Below are 22,018 nucleotides of genomic sequence, written 5' to 3'. Positions count from 1 at the left end.
ATCAGCCACTTAGTTTAGAAATGAAATAGATAACCTAGCGAAGGCCCAGGATCAGAAATCATGAGAATAATAATTATAGTCACAAAGGGCCTTTCATCAAGTATCTTAAGAGCGCTGTATTAAACGTAGCACTCGGCATAAAAACAACCGATCTTAGCCGTAGCCAGAAATCCTTCTCGGATCGCCAGGTTTCAGAGAGCGTCTGCACTAACCGTGGCGCCTTCACGCCACTCACACGGGCGCGAGCGAGCGTGCAGACACGAGCGTGCGCAAGCGTGTAAACGCGAGCGTCGACAGACTGGACTTCACGCAACACTGAACTGTTCAGGCGAGTGTGGCCCTCGCTTACCAACTTGCCAGTTGCGAGCGCGCGCCTCGTCGTACGTCTGCCTCAGCACCAGGAAGTCGATGACGTCTGGCATGTCGTGGTACCTGTGGGCGGACAGCACGACCGGGCGGTGGGGGAGAGGGGGGAATCTTTCAGCTCGCGAACTCGGACCTCATCGCGGCTTCATCGCTAAGATGTTCGCCCTGAGCGCGTATTTTGCCAACTCCCCCGCATCGCCCCCGGCCAGGCCCCGAGCTCACTTGATGGCGAACGCTCCGCCCGTCAGCTTCCCCGTGTCGGCGTCCAGGAAGGCAAGCTTCAGGCAGCACAACGTCGGAGGCCCAACCTCGTACTTGATGCCGACGATCTTCACCAGCTCCTGCTCCTGCGAGGAACAAACATGGGGGGGGGCGGGGCGCGGGACACTCATCATCTTGCACGCACGAGGCGGCTTGAAGATGAAGCCAAGCCGGGGTGGGGGGGGGGGGGCAGTGCCAGGCCAGTCTCGCACGGCTCAGAGGAGGCGCCAGCGTTGATTTTCCAACGCAGTACTGACTAGCGATAATGCACGACGTAAATGATTTTCCTCACTGCCCCCCCCCCCCCCCGAACAAGATTCAGATGTCTTGCGAGGCTAGGGTATCACGAGAAAACTACCCATACCGTGAGGGCCCACCGGTGCGGTGGCGTGGCTTGGGTGTGACGAGAGAAAAGGGGGTACAAATCTCATCTTATTGGAATTTATATAGCGCCTTAACCAAGATGCTTTGCAGAGAATTAAGAATGGCACATGAATGCAATGGTGGGGATGAAGTGCATAAAATATACGAGAGGAGGTAATGGGCGAATCTGTGATGCGTGAATTACATAAAAGTAAAATTTATTACAATAAATGATGTTGAATGGACTGAATGAATGGAGAATGAGTGGTCGCCATGTTATGAGATTTTGAAGAGGGAATAGTAACGGTGATGACGAGGGGGAGAGATTAAGGGATCGTGGGGCAAGCTCGGGAAAATAAGCGATCGTAGGGAGGAGCGGAAACTAGTGAGCGAAAGATGACCACTTAATGATATAACGTGGCAGCAGGGCCAGGCAGACGAACCCGCAGCTGAATCTTGTGCCAGGGCTGCTTGCGGGGGTTGATGCGCTGCACTTTGTTGCGCTTTGCAGCCTCCACGTACGCCTCGTGTCCCTGTCGGAAGTACATCACCTGCCGGAAAAGAGGGCGGTGAGGTGGAGGTAGAGGGCAGACGCGAGGCACGGACGACAACTCAGTGGAGGAGGCCGACAGGAACGCACACGCAGATGCACTCCGAGACAATATCGTGGGCTATTTCACGTTCGAATTGGATGTCAACTTATTTTGCTATTTAACAAAAAAAATTACCAGGTAAAACCGGGTGGGTTAGACGGGCCATATTGTGTCACGAGCGATGAGCCCGACACCGTCAAGATCCTGGGATCAGGACCAGGATTTGGATCCAGGTTTCAGCCGCCCGTCACTAAACAAACCGGCTTCACGGCTGTCGCGAGTCACTGGTCTCAGCCCGATCACAATTGACTTGCATAGTCACCACTGGCTTACATCCGCACACCCCTGCCTCGTGTTCTGCGTGTCAGACTTGTGTCAGCAAATTCCCTGCACGATTTCTGTTCGTGGCTGTAAATTAGGAATTTGTATATAAACTTAAAATGATGATTACTATTACAAACAGTCTCACAGGCTCATAGATTTAATCTGAGAGAAGAGTCCAACTGATTTACGGCCAAACCGTTGAGTCAACTCCAATTATCCGTGGGAGGATGTTCAAGCATGCGGATTAAACTGAGCTTGCAATAAAAATAATCACATTTTTATTTACACAGGCCCTGGTATGATTATCAAGATGCTCCTCACTCATCAGCGGGGTCAGAGACTCTGCGTCAACGTGACCGCAACCACGTCGACAAGTAAATAGACGACTTTAAAAAACACAATAACCAATAAATTATTCTAAGATTTTATATGCGAATATATCGCCCAATTTGCATTTGTTTCACATTATCCGGGCCAACTCTCCCCGAATTACTCCGGATAATCGTTGACAATAATAACAATGATGATGATCATCACTATCATCATCATGACAAAAACGATGATGATGATGATGTGACTGCGCCCCCTCTCACCTCGTCGCCCATCTGCGGCACGAAGGGGCAGCGCTGGGGCACCGTGTGCGTGACCCACACAGACGGCAGCCACTCCTCGGCCAGACGGCCCTGTCCCAGCAGCTGGGCGGCCACTCGCTGAAAAACATTACGCACACACACAAAGACAAAGACCCCCCTGATAGCTTCAACAGACTGTTGGGGTCAAGTGCTGTTAAGTGAGAACCTATGAAGGCCGGCAAGTTACACGACGGGGGTGTGGGTGGCCAGCACCATGCCCGACCGCCATTGTTTTCCCAGTGCCGATGTTTACACACTGCACCAGCTACTCATTTTCAGGCCGAGTCGACCTAGAGGTGCAGGATCCGGTTATGATCGTCATTGATGCATTGGCCACGAGCGAGAATCGAACCTCGGGGTCTCCGGGTTCGTAGCGGCAGCACGCTAACCGTTACACTACCGCTCCCACTACATCTACACAAGCACACACACACACACACACGTACGTACGTACACAAGCATGCACAGAGTACACACGGGCCAGCACGCTAAACACATATCAATGCCGTGTCGGCGAGCCGAGAGTGCGACACACGACCACAGCACAGATGACAAATTGTCTGTTTCCTAAATTAAAAAAGTAATTTCTTTACAACTGCTGTTTGTGTTTAGTTTGTTGTCCTTCCCCCACACCTCCGATTTAGCACGGTTGGCTACATACGGTGCGAAAGAAGTTCAACATACATACAAATCGCATGGGGCTTATCGTGCCAAACTAAGGCGGCCGTCACAGTTGAGTTTGTTGTCCTTCCCCCACACCTCCGATTTAGCATGGTTGGCTACATACGGTGCGAAAGAAGTTCAACATACATACAAATCGCATGGGGCTTATCGTGCCAAACTAAGGCGGCCATCACAGTTGACCCCCACCTTCTGTCGGCGCGTCCTGGTTTTCCGGCGGGGCCGCTCCCCCCCCGGGGGGCTCTCATCGGGGGCCCCCACCCTCTCCCCGTCGGAGCTGCTGCCCCGGCCCCTTTGCGCGGCGCGGCGGCGCACGGCGCGTTTCGGCGGCTGCAGGTTCACGCCGGCCTGTGCCGTCCAGTCCGAGTACTCGCTGGACGACTCGCTGGGTGCAACGGAGACAGCACCGAGCATCGCCGTCGTCATCACGAAGCCACATCCATCACTACCGACATGATCACCACTACAGAGGACGCGCTGGGCGAGGAGACGACAGCATCGTCGTCGTCACTGCCGCAATCATTGTCGTCACTGCCGCCATCAGTCAGCTGCCGTCACCGTCACAGCGCCATCCACTGTCAATACCACCATCACGGCCCACTACCACGTACAGCCTTCACCATTACCGCCATCATTGCTGGCATCACTATTATCACTGTTGCCATCATTACCACTGTCAGTCACAGCATATGTCATCATCACCATTATTATTTTCACCACCGCAGTCATCACGACCACCATTATCAACATCCCCACCACGAATGTCATCATCATCATCATAGCTGCACGGTTCCCTGCCGCCGCCACCCGTGTGACACGGCTGCCGGCCGCTCACCTTGTCGTGCTGCTCTCGCTCTGCCACTCGTCGCCATCGTCCGACGACGATGCCCCACTGGGGCCGCCCGTGCGGTTCTCCTGCGCACAGGAACATACGTGAACACGCACACGCACGAACACACAAGACAAACGTCCCCCAGATAAGCCCCTGATTGTTGTCGCGGCACCTATTAATTAAGGCCGCCATGCACACAAGGGGGGAGGGGGGTGGAGGCCAGTGACATGCTTTGCCACACCCTTCTCTCTCCAATGCTTGTGTTTTTACACACGGCACCAAGTTACTCATTTAAGGCCGATTTAATCTCGGGGAGGCCCGGGACCGGTTCAGATATTAGTCACCAAGGTTGGCTGTGAGCGAGAATGGGAGTCTGTGCGAGTCTATGGGTCTCGTCGATTCGGACTTAAAGCAGTGCCTTGGTGCGGTCGTGTGTTGGGGCGAGAAAACACCACGCTTCATCTTCCTGTGTCATTCAGGCTCGCGAACAGCACTTGGCCCGTAAGTCTGTGTGGGCTACACGGCCAGATGTTTCCTTTGTCTTGTGTGTGTCATGGGGGATGGGTGGCTCTGTGGTTGGCACACCGCGATCTGGATTTGATCGTCACACTTGTAAATCAAATGGTGACTTGTCTACGTCTCCATGAGGAGATAGAGCGATGTGATCGTGGGTTGTTATATCGTGACAACGTGAGCGGAGGCGGTTTCTGAATTAACGGAAGTCAGAGTCAGTGGTATCTACACGAGTCTACAGGCGACTGCGCGAGCCCGTGGCCGGAGTGAGCGAGCGCATGCCGGGGGGGGCCTGCAACGTACGTCCGACGAGCTGTCGTAGGCGGCACGGCGCAGCGGGGCCGGCCGGCCGGGCTCCTCGAGCGTGGAGCGCGTGCGGTAGCCGTGGAGGCCGCCGTGCGAGGCCTGCTTCCTCCGCTGCTTCAGGCCCTTGGCGGCCACGTTGGGAGAGTCGGACTGTGGTGGCGGGAAGCGAGATCGTTGGTACAGAGACAAGAGACAAAAATTCCCCCCCCCCCTCCCATCGATTGCCTTTGACCGACTGTTGGGGTAAGGACTGTTTGTTGGCTAGCATCCACGATGGAATCGTGTGGCCAGAACAGAGGTCGCAAACGGGTTTTGATTCCTTACCCGTATCCGGCCGCACCAGATTCGCAAACGTGTACCCGTGCCCGTACCCGGCCGGGTAGGGCACGGGTACCCGTACTCGATACCCGGCCGGGTACGGGTAGCCGGGTATCGGGTAGGGTACGGGTATCGGGTACTCGATTGCGACCTCTGGGCCAGAACCATGCCTGGGGCTGCCTTTGTTCCCCCAGCTCAGGATGTTTGAATCCACTGCAACATGTACCCATGAAGAATGCACTGTACATCTACGTTGGGGGTGATGGGAGACATTTTTATCAGTACAGTGTGGGTGCACGTGTACACAAAGACAAATATCCCGCGATTAGCCTTAAAATACTGGTTCGGACAAGTTCTGTTAGCGAGTAGCATCTATCAAAACCGGCACGGCACACGAGGGGATGAGTGGCCAACATCACGCCCGGGCCGCATTTCTCTCCCCAGTGCTGATGTTTACACACCACATCAGGTACTCCATTTAAGGAAAAGCAAGACTAGAGCAGGCCCAGGACCGGTTCAAATTCTCGCCAATTATTATTGGTAACCAACCACTACACAGGATCACAAGAATCAGAATATGTATTTATACTGGAGGAATCCGATGAACCAAAGCTTATTTTTTTCACACACTTCCATCGTAGGTAGACGCACATAACACACACATACACGCGGCGCACGAAAGAATGCCGTCACAATTTCCGCTGGACGGAGGGAGTGGCATGCCGACAAAACGGCGGGGCCGGGACAAACCCTGCACCGGAATCTCCGGCCGCCATGGTGGACGTCGTCTCTCACCCTGTGTGCGGCGGAGATCGGCTTCCTCCTCTTCTCCCTCTCGTAGATGTCGGATTCCTCGACGCCTTTGGCGTGGCGGTAGCCCTCCTGCGTGCTGTTCGCGGGCACGCGTACGCACACACGCAGGCACACAATGACAAAGATCTCCCCCCCGCACCCCCCCCGCCGCTATAGCCGTCACCAGACTGTTGGGGCAAGCACCTATGAAGGCAGGAACGGCACACGGTGGGGTGGGTGGCCAGCACCACGCCCTGCCACCTTTGTCTCCCCAGTGACGACATTTACACACCGCACCAGGTACTCATGAGGCCGAGTCAGCCTAGGGGAGGCCCAAGACTGCTTCAGACAATCACCACTGGTGTTGGTGTGTTTGTGGCTGTGAGCAGGAATCACTACCACTCTCCACGCACGCACACACCTTTCATGTCATCAACAGCCAGAGAGTGGTGGTGGCAACACGCGGACACCACGACCCTCGCTACTATCACCAGCTGTGGAGTGAGCGCCCCCGAGACTACTCAAGTCCGACTCCCTTGCTAACTATATTGAAGAATTAGCCATTGGCTACGCCTCTACAGTCGGTTTTGGCCACCTTGGTTTCGGACCGTTATTTAATCGTGTGTGGATATATACGTATCCAGAGCACGCCCGATCTCAACAGATCTCGGAAGCCAAACAGAGCTGAGCGCTTAGACGGGTGGCGATCGTGCACGGCAGGTACGCGGCTAGATGGTAGGCAGCAGAGGGTCGCGAGACAAAATCCACATTGGTGCTGCACGTTCCGTGCTCCGGTGGGAATCCATCCCAGTAGCACCGTGAATAACAAAACGGCTGCCACCGAAATCGCCGCTCCGTGCCCTTCACCAGCCGTCGCACGGCCATGCTCTGATTGAGTGGCCTGCCTCTCTGCGCGTGCGTGTGTGCGATGACTGATAGGCGGGGAAGGGGGAGGAGGGGGGGAATTGCGGAGGGGGAGTGCGTGACCACCTGCTGAGGCCCGGCGCCACCTCGGGCACCACGAGGCGGTTGTTCCAGGCCAGCAGGTCCCCCGAGGCGGTATTGAAGCGGCTCTGCGCCACGTTCTGCCGCACGCCCTCCACCTGCCCGCTCCGCCGACGAGGACCCGGGCTCCTCCGCGGCGTCTCGCTCTCTGCCCCGCGACACGACGCGCCGAGCGTTTCAACGTCACGTTAGGTTCGTCGCGGGTCTTCAACGAGGCCGCGCTTTGCACAGTTAACGATGCAGATGGTCGCCCTCCTTCTCACCCGTAAACGAGACCAATTACTCCAAGCCCTCCACTGGCTCCAAATCAAATCCCTTGATTTTATACTCTTAGGTTTTTTCGGTAAAGTCACGTTGCCTCCGAAACGTCGTGATTTTATTTAGTTATTTTCATTTATTCTTTTATTTTTTACCTACGCGACTTTACCAAAAAAATCTAAGAGTATGAATCCTTGCAGTCACGAAAGCTTCAAATCTAGAATCCCTTGAATTTAATTTTAAAAGCGTTCAGCATCTTCAGTATTCTCTAAGGACTCGTCTCGTCGCTGCCTACCTATCCCTTCAGCGGGCGTGACAGTGGCAAGATGTTAACTACCTCGCCTGGTATACAGGAGGTCGCGAGTTCGATCCCGACCCTGCCGCCTGTTGTATATTTGGAGTTTGCGTGTCTCTCCCCGTGGTCGCGTGGATTTTTCTCCGGAGTCCTTCGGTTTTCCCTCCACATACATTTCCGCATGATAAGCCACTTTGTTAAGAGCTATCATTAGTGGCCAGATCATGTCTGAAAGAGAGCTATATAGCTCAGTGGGCCTTACTTGGTAAAAAAAAAATTAGTTTAAATTTTGATTTAAAGCTTTCGTGACTGCAGGGATTCATATTCTGGGTTCTTTCGGTAAAGTCACGTAGAAGGGAAATAATAAAATAATATTAATATAAAACAATAAAAAAAATAATACAAATATAAAACAATTAAATTCTCACGACGTTTTGACTGCAAAACAAGCAACCACCATCAGGTGTGAAATCCACAGCAAGAAATTTGAAAAAAGTGGCGGTTTTAGTTAAGTTGAGTTTCCTTCTTACTACTCCCATCCACGCTCTCTCCTAGCTCTCCCCCCACCCCTCACTCTACTCTCCCCCCTCCCACCCCGTCGCACTTTCCCGCCTCTCTCCCCTCCCGCTCGCTCGTTGTACCGGAAGACGGCGGAGGATGCACCGTCAGCGGCACCGGCGACAACTCGGAGGAGGGCTCGTCCTGCCCCGTGGCTACCGCACGCTCGTCCTGTTCACGCTGGAGACGCAGGATCATGTTGTCCAGGATGCTTCCCTCAACTTGTGACGGCAGTCGTTTGCCGCAGGATGGTTGGGGGAAGGGCCCACACATACACACGGACAGTGTTAACGTTCATTTTTTCTATAGACGGCGTTAACTACATTCGAGAGCAAAATGTCATCATCGTGGCCACATGCACGCACAAAGACAAAGATGACCCTTATAGCCTTAACAGACTGTTGTAGACAAGTGCTGTTCTGTGAAGGCTGGCACGGTGCACGAAAGAGTGGGCGAGTTGCACCACCCCCGGCCGCCTTTGTTTCCCTAGTGGCGATGTTTACACATCGCACCAGGTACTCATTTGAGGCCGACCGAATTAAGCTAGCAAAGGCCCTGGACCGGTTCAGACAACAGTCAGGAAGCGGGAATCCAACTCGGGTCGCCGGGTTCGCAGCTCAGCGTGCGCCAACCACTACGTTACCGCTCCCCACAATACGTTACACTCGCACACACGAACACACGAACACGAATGCCACTGACACCATCTAACAAAGAAAGGTGACCGCATCGCACAATTTCAGATGCGCTTTTGCGACCGCCAGCAAAATCCCTTCGTTCCGACATTAGGAGGAAGCCACTGGACCGATGTACTTTTAAATCATCTACATTGCAAACTCACTTCTTTAGAACCGCTTTTTGCATTTACTTTCTTGTCCTTCCCCCGCCCCGCACCTCCGCCTAGCACGGTTGGCTACGTACGGTGCAAGAGAAGAGGTTCAACATCGTCGCCTGATGAGGCTGGCTGTAGTTACCGGCGACACGTCACTGTACTCGAGTTGTCAATGTTGTGGGTTTATTCTCCCACACACCGGTGCGCCGAATGCGTAACCAATGGCCACGTTTTGTTGACGTGACAAACCTTACTAATTGGCTGTGTCGGGTGGTGGCAGGGTTTAACGACACATTTATATTTCGATTTAAAGCTTTCGTGACTGCAGGGCTTCATATTCTTGGTTCTTTCGGTAAAGTCACGCAGAAGGGAAATAATAAAATAATCATTCCCCTTCGGCGTGACTTTACCGAAAGAACCAAGAATATGATTTTTATATTTAAGCGATCTAACCCCCATGAAACCTCTATGTACGCACGTACCCATCTGTGGGATGAGCTGGTGGAGGCTGCAGCCCTGGCGCCCCGGCACCAGGCGCTGGTAGCGTGGCGGGTGGGGGTTCCCGTCGACGTCCACCAGGAATGGCGGCGGCATGAGGTGCGGCGCCTGTTGCGTCTGCTCGTCCAGCACGAAGTTGTTGGCGTCGCGCAGCAGCGGCCGGTAATCCGTGTGGAAGAACATCTGGTCTGGGATCTGAGTCCGAGGAATACGAGCAGGGTTTTTTTTAGTGGTGGGCTCAGCGCTCCGATCGTCCGTGCCACATCACCGACAACAAAATAAACTACTTTTTTATTTTAACAGGCAAGGCCCACTGAGCTATGTGACCTGGGCCACAAATGATCACTCAACGAAGTGGCTGCTATCATCGTGTGGAAATTTGTTGCAGCCTGTTGATTTTTAATGGAGGGAAAAACCGTAGGAAGCGGAGAAAAATCCACACGACTATGGGGAGAACATGCAAACTAAAAAAATATACAGGCACCAGGGTAGGGGTCGAACCCACACCTTCCTGGATACCAGGCGAGAAGGTTAACATCTCACCACCGTGGCACCTAAGACCAACCCGGCTATCCCTGCGTAACCACACACAATGCACACGTGAATGCCGAGTGTAGGAAGTTGTCCAAAAGGCAAATTCGTTAACGCAAACACCACAATGTTAATAACTGGCATCGCTAAACATTCGGATCTCGGACAAAACGAAAGAAAAATCAGCGGAGCAAAATTGCAACGAGAGGGGATAGCCGACAACTTTCCCGCGCCTGGAGAACACGGTTTAAGCACGAGCGGCCGAAAACCCGGAGTCAAACCCAGCATTCTCAGCAGTACCGGCTCGACACGATGATCAGCACCACATCAGCACCACCACCCCCCCAACGCCACATCACCGACGACGACAGCGACGACGTTACCTTGTCGTACTTGCTGCTCGAGCCAAAGCCGAAGATGAGGAGGTGCCCGTGGGAGTCGGTGCACGCAAAGTGCTGCCCGTCCGGCGAGAACTTGCAGTCGAAGACGGCGCCATGGCCCTGACCCTCGATCTGTCTCAATCAACACATGCGCCACCACACCACCACCAGAAAACACGCACGTTCCTCGCTTGTAATCATTGTACACCAGCTCACAAAGACAAAAATGTTTTTACTCTTATAAACTGATCGTTTATTAATGATTCCCAACTGCCGTCGCCATCTTGCGTACATTATCACATTAGGCAATCTTCTCCAATGCCTCTTAAAAAACCAGTCACGTTCCATCCCGAAGGTGATTAGACTTTTTTTTGCATAATTAGAATTTTAAGTGCAATTAACCTTTTTACTTAGCCTTATATTATCATTGCACCGTTATTCGTTTCCTCGGAAACTCTCCGATTTCACGGTTAGCGGACAGATGTCATCGCGACCACAATCGCGCGACGGGAAACCTGGCCCTGGTGTTGGCGGGTGACAGCGGGCGACGGCGGGCACGCACCATGTTGAAGTACGTGCGGATCTTGGCGCCGCGCGAAAGGTCCCACATGATGACGTTGCCGTCGTGGCCGGCCGACAGCAGGATGCGCGGATCCACGGGGTGCGACTCCAGCACGAACACCTCGTCCTCGTGGCCCTGGGGGGCACGGAGCACGCGTGAGAGAGCGCGGGGGGGGGGGGCACATGCAGGCACGTGCAAGCACGGGCACGCGCGGCACGTCGTACGCACACGCAAAAACAACCGCCGTCCGCCGCTACCCAGTAAACGTTGCGCCAACCGCAGGCCAATGGTTCTCAAAACCACATGCCAACATTGACCCAACCCTGCAACATCTACCGGGCAAGTGGTGGTGATGTCTCACGGCACCACTTGTGCCAAGCAAGCAAGCAAGCAACTTGGGAGGCCGACAGGTGAAGTGTGAAAAGTTCACTGCTGGGCAGGTCAGATGACAGACCCAGGTGCCGTGCGTTAACGGACTGAGATGACCGACTGCCAGTGGTGCTCCCCACTGTGCACTAAGGCACGAAACAAGATCCTCCGTATAGCCATTTAGAGAGAGACTATTGGGGCAAGAGCAGAGCAACGGCACTGCGGAGATACAACACACCACGCCCGGGCGCCATTGTCTCCCTAGTGCCGATGTTTACACGGCACACCAGGTACTAATTCGTCAACCTGAGAAGGGGCCCAAGACCGGTTCAAGTATTCACTGTTATTGCTCATGAGGGGCAATCGAACTCTGGATTGCCGGGTTTCGTGGCGCAGTGCACGCTAACCGCGCTCGCGCGACCACCACCACCCTCGCACGGCCCTCACCGTGAGGACATGCAGCAGCTGTCCAGTGTAGGAGCTCCACACTTTGAGCGCGAGGGTGTTGACGGCCGTGATGACGGTGCTGTCGTGCCGATCCCACGCCACCATGGTCACCTGTTGTTTCACAGACGCCACACCCCCACCGCCTCCGTTTCACCTCGAGCATGTACAAACGTATAGTTTTTTTTTTACTTTAAAAAAACACGTCAATAATCAACTTCATTGATAAATTGTTAATGGACTTCAGGTCACGATGACATGAAAGAGAAATCGGTGGAGTGTGTGACTGGTAGTTTCTGGAATAATTGAAGGAAAGTTTGTGATAAGACTAATAATGACAAACAAGTCTGGATGAGGATAATGAGACGCAACTCTGGGCTCACAAGACTGGATTAGACATTAAAGACACGAGGAAGAAGGCAAGAGTGAGGGGAAGTCCAATCAGGTATGTTGAATTTCTTTCGCATCGTACATAGCCAACCGTGCCAATCGAAAGTGTGAGGAAGGGCAAGTGGCTAGGGGCAAGTGTCAGGATTAGAAGCTAGCGAGTGCTGCCCATCTCAAGCACGTCGACAGGAAGTCCACTCAGGTGGCGAGGGGGAACGTGTTGTAAGAAGACAGGAAACCACGTCGGAATAAGAAAGGTGATGAACATGGAAGCAACAGGGCGGAGACCTGGAGGCCTAGAGAAAGAGGTTGTCCGGAGCCATGAGAACCCAGGAACAGGAATGGGTGGACGATGAGGAGCAGGAGGGCAAAGCCCAGAAAGAGGGAAGTCCATTAGGATTGTGTGAACAAAAGCCACCGTGCACCGTGCAGTGCCGACCTTCAGCTTGAACACCTTGTCTTCCACGGGCGGGTTGTTGTTTCTGCAGCCATGAAAACCAAACAGTGGGGGGGGTTAAAAAAACGAGGCCTGCTTTATGTACACCGTCACCCACGCCGGCCACACCGAGACAAACCCGAAAAGCTGCGCGAAGAAAACAAATCTGTGCCACGCAATTGGCGAGTTCAAATCCCGGTCGCGGCTAACGAACATCTGAAAACTCACCGATCCGCATTGGCCACCGATGGTTAGCCATGGCTGGGAATCAAACTTGGGTTAGGTAGGTTCATAGTGCAGCAGGAGTATATTACCCAGGAAGCTTGGAAGACATGTCAAGCAGGAGACTCTTCCACTCCTGCCGCCGGTATTGCCAGATCCGTGCCGTGCCGTCCCGGCTGCCACTCACAAACCTGCCGCAACAGCCACACGCAGAGCCCCCCGTATCGCCTTCAACAGAATGCTGGGGTAAGTGCTGTTAGAAAGCACCTATCAAGGACAAAACGGTACACGAGGGGTGGGTGGCCAGCACCACATCCGACAGCCTTTGTCTCCCCAGTGGAAAGGTTTATACACTGAACCAGGTACTCATTTGAGGCAGACTCGACCTAGCGGAGGCCCATAGCCGGTTCGCAGTGCGCTAACCGCGACAGTACCGCTCGCTACAGCCAAAAAATACAAAGATCCCCGATATAGCCTTAAAAGACTGTTGGGGGCAAGTGCTGTTAGCGAGCATTTATGAAGGCCGGCACAGCACATGAGGGGGTGGGTGGCCAACACCCCGCCCGACCGCCTTTGTCTCGCTAGTGGCGATGTTTGCACACTGGACCAGGTACTCATTTGAGGCCGAGTCAACCTAGGAGAGGCCCAGGACCGGTTCAAATAACAGTCACGGATGTTGGCCATGAGCGGTAATCGTATCCGGGTCACCAGGTACGTAGCGCAGTGCGCTAACCGATACGCTACCGCCATTCCGTCAATGACTTTGAAAAACATTTTGCAAACAGTAATTCAATGGATAATGGCTATATATTTAGGACTCGCTTTAATTATCGAGTTTATAACTACGTAAACATTTTGTCCGGAAATTCAATATTCAATATTCACGATACGATATTTTGCAGAACGGACGATACGATGACCACGAATGCCGTATTCGCAGCAGAGCGCAGTGGCAATGCCGGGCGAGGGCTGATGAATGTGCCACGAAGGGTGGGCCCCTCTCTTACCGGTCTCCGTTGTTGGAGAACTGAATACTGTCCACCTTGTCCTGGAACGAAAGAGCAAGAAACGTCAGAATACGTCAACCCGAGCGCGCGGGACAGTTTACACCGCGGCAGCTCCGTTCGCCGCCAAAATAAACGCACGAAGGTCCGGCGTAGGCGCCGTTACCGTGTGCGCTTCCAGCTCAGCGATCTTGTCCGGGGAGCGGTCCCCCAGGTAGTAGACACGGATCACATGGTCTGTGCTGCCCGTGGCCAAGAACATCCCACCTGGGGGAATACAACACAGGGGAAGTGGGGGGGGCACACAGAAATGGGTCAGTGTTACTCAGCTACAATTAAACAATAGATTATTATGTGTAGATGCCGAACAATGTTATGGATGTGGAGAGTGGGGGGGGCAATACTCGGGTTGTGTAGAGGCGGAGCAATGCAAGGAATGTGGAGTGGCTGGATAAAGCGAGGGGTGAGTAGAGGTGGGGTAAAGCGAGGGGTGAGTAGTGGTGGGGTAAAGCGAGGGGTGAGTAGAGGTGGGGTAAAGCGAGGGGTGAGTAGAGGTGGGGTAAAGCGAGGGGTGTGTAGAGGTGGGGTAAAGCTGGGGGTGAGTAGTGGTGGGGTAAAGCTCGGGGTGAGTAGAGGTGGGGTAAAGCTCGGGGTGAGTAGAGGTGGGGTAAAGCTGGGGGTGACTAGAGGTGGGGTAAAGCGAGGGGTGAGTAGAGGTGGGGTAAAGCTGGGGGTGAGTAGAGGTGGGGTAAAGCGAGGGGTGAGTAGAGGTGGGGTAAAGCGAGGGGTGAGTAGAGGTGGGGTAAAGCGAGGGGTGAGTAGAGGTGGGGTAAAGCTGGGGGTGAGTAGAGGTGGGGTAAAGCGAGGGGTGAGTAGAGGTGGGGTAAAGCTGGGGGTGAGTAGTGGTGGGGTAAAGCTCGGGGTGAGTAGAGGTGGGGTAAAGCTCGGGGTGAGTAGAGGTGGGGTAAAGCTGGGGGTGAGTAGTGGTGGGGTAAAGCGAGGGGTGAGTAGAGGTGGGGTAAAGCGAGGGGTGAGTAGAGGTGGGGTAAAGCTGGGGGTGAGTAGTGGTGGGGTAAAGCTCGGGGTGAGTAGAGGTGGGGTAAAGCGAGGGGTGAGTAGAGGTGGGGTAAAGCGAGGGGTGAGTAGTGGTGGGGTAAAGCTGGGGGTGAGTAGAGGTGGGGTAAAGCTCGGGGTGAGTAGAGGTGGGGTAAAGCTGGGGGTGAGTAGAGGTGGTGTAAAGCTCGGGGTGAGTAGAGGTGGGGTAAAGCTCGGGGTGAGTAGAGGTGGGGTAAAGCTCGGGGTGAGTAGAGGTGGGGTAAAGCTGGGGGTGAGTAGTGGTGGGGTAAAGCTAGGGGTGAGTAGAGGTGGGGTAAAGCGAGGGGTGAGTAGAGGTGGGGTAAAGCTCGGGGTGAGTAGAGGTGGGGTAAAGCTGGGGGTGAGTAGTGGTGGGGTAAAGCTGGGGGTGAGTAGAGGTGGTGTAAAGCGAGGGGTGAGTAGTGGTGGGGTAAAGCTGGGGGTGAGTAGTGGTGGGGTAAAGCTCGGGGTGAGTAGAGGTGGGGTAAAGCGAGGGGTGAGTAGTGGTGGGGTAAAGCTGGGGGTGAGTAGTGGTGGGGTAAAGCGAGGGGTGAGTAGTGGTGGTGTAAAGCTCGGGGTGAGTAGAGGTGGGGTAAAGCTGGGGGTGAGTAGAGGTAGTGTAAAGCTCGGGGTGAGTAGAGGTGGGGTAAAGCTCGGGGTGAGTAGAGGTGGGGTAAAGCTAGGGGTGAGTAGTGGTGGGGTAAAGCTCGGGGTGAGTAGAGGTGGGGTAAAGCTAGGGGTGAGTAGAGGTGGGGTAAAGCTCGGGGTGAGTAGAGGTGGGGTAAAGCGAGGGGTGAGTAGAGGTGGGGTAAAGCTCGGGGTGAGTAGAGGTGGGGTAAAGCGAGGGGTGAGTAGAGGTGGGGTAAAGCGAGGGGTGTGTAGAGGTGGGGTAAAGCTCGGGGTGTGTAGAGGTGGGGTAAAGCGAGGGGTGAGTAGAGGTGGGGTAAAGCGAGGGGTGAGTAGAGGTGGGGTAAAGCTCGGGGTGTGTAGAGGTGGGGTAAAGCGAGGGGTGAGTAGAGGTGGTGTAAAGCTCGGGGTGAGTAGAGGTGGGGTAAAGCGAGGGGTGAGTAGTGGTGGGGTAAAGCTGGGGGTGAGTAGAGGTGGGGTAAAGCGAGGGGTGAGTAGTGGTGGGGTAAAGCGAGGGGTGAGTAGTGGTGGGGTAAAGCTGGGGGTGAGTAGAGGTGGGGTAAAGCGAGGGGTGAGTAGAGGTGGGGTAAAGCGAGGGGTGAGTAGTGGTGGGGTAAAGCGAGGGGTGAGTAGAGGTGGGGTAAAGCTGGGGGTGAGTAGAGGTGGGGTAAAGCTAGGGGTGAGTAGAGGTGGGGTAAAGCTGGGGGTGAGTAGAGGTGGGGTAAAGCTGGGGGTGAGTAGAGGTGGGGTAAAGCGAGGGGTGAGTAGAGGTGGGGTAAAGCGAGGGGTGAGTAGAGGTGGGGTAAAGCTAGGGGTGAGTAGAGGTGGGGTAAAGCTGGGGGTGAGTAGAGGTGGGGTAAAGCGAGGGGTGAGTAGAGGTGGGGTAAAGCGAGGGGTGTGTAGAGGTGGGGTAAAGCGAGGGGTGAGTAGAGGTGGGGTAAAGCGAGGGGTGAGTAGAGGTGGGGTAAAGCGAGGGGTGAGTAGAGGTGGGGTAAAGCTGGGGGTGAGTAGTGGTGGGGTAAAGCTAGGGGTGAGTAGTGGTGGGGTAAAGCGAGGGGTGAGTAGTAAAGCGAGGGGTGAGTAGTGGTGGGGTAAAGCGAGGGGTGAGTAGTGGTGGGGTAAAGCGAGGGGTGAGTAGTAAAGCGAGGGGTGAGTAGTGGTGGGGTAAAGCGAGGGGTGAGTAGTGGTGGGGTAAAGCGAGGGGTGAGTAGTAAAGCGAGGGGTGAGTAGTGGTGGGGTAAAGCTAGGGATGTGTAGCGGCTGAGCGTACCAGCGCTGAAGGAAGAACAGAAGATCTGCACGCCGGGTCGAGTCCTCTCCGTGAACTTCACGGGTCGCTCGCTGCAGGACAAGTCGAGGCACGTTACAAACCGCCGTCTCGGCCAAGGCGATGACGCTCATCAGTCGCGTGCTGCTGGATTCTTATATGAAGTATGAGATATATATACCTCCGTTTTCCAAAACTGGAACAAAATTTACAAGTTGACAAGTGATGTAAGACTGCAACTGGCGCGTGCCCTAACACAATGTTTTGTAAAAAAATAAAAAAGGCCAAGTGATATAAAACGTCAATTCTTGTAAACACGTGATGTTATAACAGCAAATACGCGATAGGAAACAAATAGTACTGGGATAAACAGAGCCAACATGATATTTTTGATTCAACAGGATCTCACATCAATAGTGATTATCGTGCAACCTCTGGGGGGGGGGGTTTATTGGGTGCATGCCAAGGTAGCAAGGCGGATCGCCAATCGTATCAGGATTCATATTCATCTGGTCCCGTTTTGTTTTGGAATATTTCGTACCATTTGCAAGATCTGGCTGCCGCCTGATTAGAGGCTGACTGAAATTGAATTTCTGGTTTCGGCCGACACCGAAAGTAAAAAATTGACTTTCGGCCGACACCGAAAGCAAGCCGAACGTTAACTTTTTGGCTTCGGCCGAAACATAAAGTATGCCGAAAGAGACCATTTGCCAACTTTCGGCGCCGAAACCGAATTTCGGTCGGCGTCTAGACGCGTCACAGACTCGCACGCACACCCAAGCCCCCTCCTGCTGTGTGGAACCCATGTGGAGGAGGAGGTGGGGTGGGATGGGGTGCGATGGGGTGGTGGGAGGGTTGAATTGGATCATTGGAGGGGTGGGTGGGTTAGTTGGTGTGTGTGTGTCTAGTGGGCGGATGATTGAGTGTGCGCGCGCGCACGCACACTATAATCTGCTCAGTGTGCTGTGCGTGCGTCCGCGTGTGTGTGTGTGGTGCGTGCCTTGAGCTGCCTGTGAGAGCCCAGCCTCTGAGCCACTCAAACAAAAGTGCTCCTGATGGACTGCTGCTGCGAGTGCTGGCTACGCGTGTGCTGCTTGCTGCTGCTCGCTAGTTTGGTGGTTTGGGGGGGGGGGGGAGTGATTTTTTTCTTATTCTTCTCCATCGTCTGTCTTATCCCCCCCCCCACCACCACCACAACCCTCTCACCCCCATCCTTGCTTGAGTGTGCGTGTGTGCGCTGCTTGCGATCGCCGGAGAGAGTGAGGAGCGTCTGCCATCAACCACCACCGCCGCCGCCCGGAGTTGCATGCGCACGCACGCAGTTTAGAGGCCGACCGAAACTGAATTTCTGGTTTCGGCCGAAAACGAAACCAGACCGGAAGTTAAAAATTGACTTTCGGCCGAAACCGAAACTATGCCAAAAGAGGCAATTTGCCAACTTTCGGCGCCGGTTGTAATTACTGGCGGAACATCGTACTCGGATGGTAAATGTTGTGGATTTGCTCTCCAACACCAGTGTGCTGTACTAGTAACGAATTGGCATGTTCTGTTCACGCGATAAACCTTACTAATTGGCTGTGTCGGATGGTGGCGGATTCAACGACATTCATAGTTACGAGATCCAACCCAAAAAACCTGTATTATGGATGATATTGGTCTCGGGAGTTACGTGTTAAACTGACCATTTTGTCCAGTTTTTTTTCCGCTCGCTCAACGCGCCCGCATGGAAGACTTCCAAAAAATTCGCACAAATCAGGGCTGAGGAACCGCTCCCTTACCGAGGGGGCTTGCGGATTATCTTTGGAGGGGCACGAGTTAAACGCACACCTCAGACACTCCTGTCACTGCAAGAGGCGTCTTGCAGTGTCTAGGCCGACTAACAGTCTAGGAGTACACCCAAAAAGATAGTCCGTAAAGGGTTAAACCTTTTAAGATTTACCGGCTGGGTTTTGGTCAACAAGTGCAATACATTTGCCCAGTTTTCTACAGGACTACTAGATCATCTGTGAAAAAATTGCTTTATACCTCATCGAATTCCTCCTCCAGTATAAATAAATATTCCGATTATGAAAAAAAATATTCTGAAGTCCCAAAAAGCAATGCAACTTTAACCAAACATTTCATTTATATCGGACTAACTTTATGAGAGTTATAGTGACCCCCCCCCCCCTCTTTACAAGTGAGCCCTGAACACGCACGCACGAGACTTGCCAGAATTTGAGGGATGCAGCGTCCCACTGCCAGAAGCAAACAATGCCGTCGGCACCACTCGAGGTCAGCCAGCGCACGGAGCCCCGGCACTGCGGAGAGAACTGCACAAACCAAGATAAAGATCACCCGTGTAGCCTACATACCCGTCGCGTCAAGTCCTGCCACAGAGTAGCACCTATGAAGGCCGGCCCGGCACATGAAGGGGTGGGCTGCCAGCACCCACACACCCCTGGTCTCGATGTCTACACACCACACCGGGTACTCATTTAAGGCCGAGTCGACCTCGGGGAGGCCCAGGACCAGTTGGATAATCGACACTGGTGTTGGCTGCGAGAAGAAATCGAACTCGGGTCGCCGGAGTTTGTCACGCAGCGTTTACCACTCTGCCACCACCATTACCTCTCCCCCCTTCCCCCAACAGAACCGCACAAGGACGCACACAAGCACGCACACAAGCACGCACACAAGCACGCACACAAGCACGCACACAAGCACGCACACAAGCACGCACACAAGCACGCACACAAGCACGCACACAAGCACGCACACAAGCACGCACACAAGCACGCACACAAGCACGCACACAAGCACGCACACAAGCACGCACACAAGCACGCACACAAGCACGCACACAAGCACGCACACAAGCACGCACACAAGCACGCACACAAGCACGCACACAAGCACGCACACAAGCACGCACACAAGCACGCACACAAGCACGCACACAAGCACGCACACAAGCACGCACACAAGCACGCACACAAGCACGCACACAAGCACGCACGAAGACCAACCTGCAGGGAAGTGATGGAGGCCGTGTGACCCTGCAGCACGGCCATGGGGGCACAGGTGCGCAGACACCAGACGCGCACCACGTGGTCGCAGGTGCCGGCCGCCAGCAGCGAGTTCTCGTAGTTCACGGCCATGTCCGAGATCTCGGCCGCGTGGCCGCGCAGCGTGGCGAGAAGCCGCCCGTCCTCGGCCGACCACACCTTCACCAGGCAATCGTCGGAACCCTGCAACAGGCAGCATTGTGCACCGGCGATTATTCGCATTGCCAACACACAACGGGGGGGGGGGGGGGGGGCCATACCCGTGTCAAATGACATCACGGGATTTGTAACATTTACTGTGAAGCAGACACCGCGTATTTTACGGCCGATACACTCTAAGTATTTACTATTTTAACATTTATTTATTTTTACCCGGTAAGACCCACTGAGCATTGTAGCTTTTACAGAACGAACCTGGCTATCACAAATGATAGCTCAACGAAGTGGCTAATCGTTGCGTGGAAATTTACTGCAGCCAAATTGAACGCATGTTTCTAAATGTGGAGGGAAAAACCGGAGGACCCGGAGAAAAATCCACATGACCACGGGGAGAACATGCAAACTCCAAATATACATGCGTCAGGGTCGGGATCGAACCAACGATATACCAGGCGAGGTAGTAAATGGGGTGAATTCGCTACCGCTGGGCCGTTTCACTGTAAACGTTATTTTACTTAATTCAGTTCATATCCTCCCTGAAAGTTAAACACATCGCGTTGGCTTGAAACCAACTCTTTGCTGGGAAAAGGTTTCAAAACGGAATGTTGTCTTGTCGCATAAGGAGAGACATCAGAACTGGAATATATAATTCAGAGAGAACAGAATTATAATTAAAAACAAATTGAGAAACATCGTGCATATGCACGGATTATGCAATTCTTTCCAAAACTTGTTTTGTTTTCAAAATCATTTAATAATTATCAGTACAAAAACCATTGCATCGCTGTGAGGTGAAAGCACATTTGCATATATTGTAGTCCTTTACGCTCCGATGAGTATTATTGTGACCCCATGTTGCAGCCTTACTAATTCGACTGGACAAAAGCCTCTGTAACCAATGGAGCTGTTTGACCCTGAAATACTTCACACTGATCAGTGTAGATTGCACTCAAGTGTTGGTTGGGGAATGAGGGCCCGCCCAACCCTCACCTTTGAAGGGCTGGTTAACATTTGAATTGTCAATGATGTTAGTCATTCATAAGGCTACTTAAGTTTTCCATTCACATTGGGTAAAGGCAGTGGGACAGACACACAGATGCCCAGACACACAGACAAGCGCTTGCCACAAATGAACCACAACACCTTGCTAATTTTGTCAAAGGAGCATAAACCATCACGCAAACTGCGGTCATTCTGGCAGCAGTGGCTTGTGGCTAGCCATCAAACAAAGACGGTCACCGCATCACGCAATTTCAGATGTGCTTCTGTGGCCGTCTGGAACGCTCTTCCTTCCGATATTTGGAAGCCACTGGGAGCTATGCACTTTTAAATCTACATTGAAAACGAATTTCTTTAGAACTGCTTTGTGTTTAGTTTGTTGTCCTTCCCCCGCACCTCCAATTAGCACGGTTGGCGACGTACGAAATTCAACATATGTACATACACATGGATATAGCAAATTGATGAAAGATTTCAACCCGAGTTGGAAAACGTTAACAGCAGTGGCGGGTAACCGAGGGTCGGCGCGTACCGTGAATATGCGCTGGCCGGTGCGGTCGAACGCGAGGCAGTAGACGGAGGAGAGGTGCCCCAGGATGCGGCGGTGCATGCGCGCATGCTGATACAGCGTGATGGGCACGGCATGTCCATGCCGTATGCAGCCAGTGCGCTCGCGCGCCGACAGCAAACTCACTGCACCGCAACACGGCACAACACACGGGCTCACCACCGCCGTTGCACCACAACGCACAAAGCTCCCTGCCCCGTCGCAGCACAACGCACGAAATTACTGCACCGTTGCACCATGAATCGTTTCATGCCCATCAACTCACCACACAAAAGAAATACGGGATTTCAAACAGCTATGAACATCCATACCCTAAAAAGGTAAACCCAACAGGCTCTTTGAGCCGTCATGTTTACAGCAATTGCAGCATGATCCAAATCATTAGCGGCAATGTTGCAGGCACGTATGGCCAATGAACTCCACCTCGACCCATCCACCAGTTTTATTGAAGAGCAATTTGAAAGTTTTGCGAATTGTAGTTTACGTCAACACAACATTGAAATCTCAAGCACCGA

The 22,018-nt window shown here is 53.4% G+C and overlaps 1 protein-coding gene across 1 annotated transcript in view; it reads right to left on the bottom strand.

The window, feature by feature from the left end:
- LOC144950375 (PH-interacting protein-like) overlaps positions 1-22,018 on the bottom strand; it is a 39,526-nt gene that overhangs the window by 16,995 nt on the left and 513 nt on the right. Inside the window, exons 2-24 of the mRNA XM_078880491.1 lie at positions 21,468-21,628; positions 19,739-19,960; positions 18,938-19,042; positions 18,509-18,528; positions 16,734-16,804; positions 13,929-14,029; positions 13,766-13,806; positions 12,851-12,949; positions 12,540-12,582; positions 11,717-11,827; positions 10,901-11,035; positions 10,342-10,470; positions 9,412-9,622; positions 8,181-8,318; positions 6,972-7,134; positions 5,985-6,078; positions 4,869-5,021; positions 4,056-4,135; positions 3,410-3,605; positions 2,501-2,617; positions 1,434-1,541; positions 589-713; positions 350-432 (exon numbers count right to left, since the gene is read on the bottom strand). Of these exons, the coding sequence (XP_078736617.1) occupies positions 350-432; positions 589-713; positions 1,434-1,541; positions 2,501-2,617; positions 3,410-3,605; positions 4,056-4,135; positions 4,869-5,021; positions 5,985-6,078; positions 6,972-7,134; positions 8,181-8,318; positions 9,412-9,622; positions 10,342-10,470; positions 10,901-11,035; positions 11,717-11,827; positions 12,540-12,582; positions 12,851-12,949; positions 13,766-13,806; positions 13,929-14,029; positions 16,734-16,804; positions 18,509-18,528; positions 18,938-19,042; positions 19,739-19,960; positions 21,468-21,628 (2,706 nt within the window). The remainder of the gene's footprint in view (positions 1-349; positions 433-588; positions 714-1,433; positions 1,542-2,500; positions 2,618-3,409; positions 3,606-4,055; positions 4,136-4,868; positions 5,022-5,984; positions 6,079-6,971; positions 7,135-8,180; positions 8,319-9,411; positions 9,623-10,341; positions 10,471-10,900; positions 11,036-11,716; positions 11,828-12,539; positions 12,583-12,850; positions 12,950-13,765; positions 13,807-13,928; positions 14,030-16,733; positions 16,805-18,508; positions 18,529-18,937; positions 19,043-19,738; positions 19,961-21,467; positions 21,629-22,018) is intronic.

Source organism: Lampetra fluviatilis, chromosome 57, assembly GCF_964198595.1.
Source record: "Lampetra fluviatilis chromosome 57, kcLamFluv1.1, whole genome shotgun sequence".
In the NCBI taxonomy this organism is placed as follows: Eukaryota; Metazoa; Chordata; class Hyperoartia; order Petromyzontiformes; family Petromyzontidae; genus Lampetra; species Lampetra fluviatilis.
The sequence above is the reverse complement of the archived record's forward strand: the minus strand, read 5'-3'. Positions and strand labels throughout refer to the sequence as shown.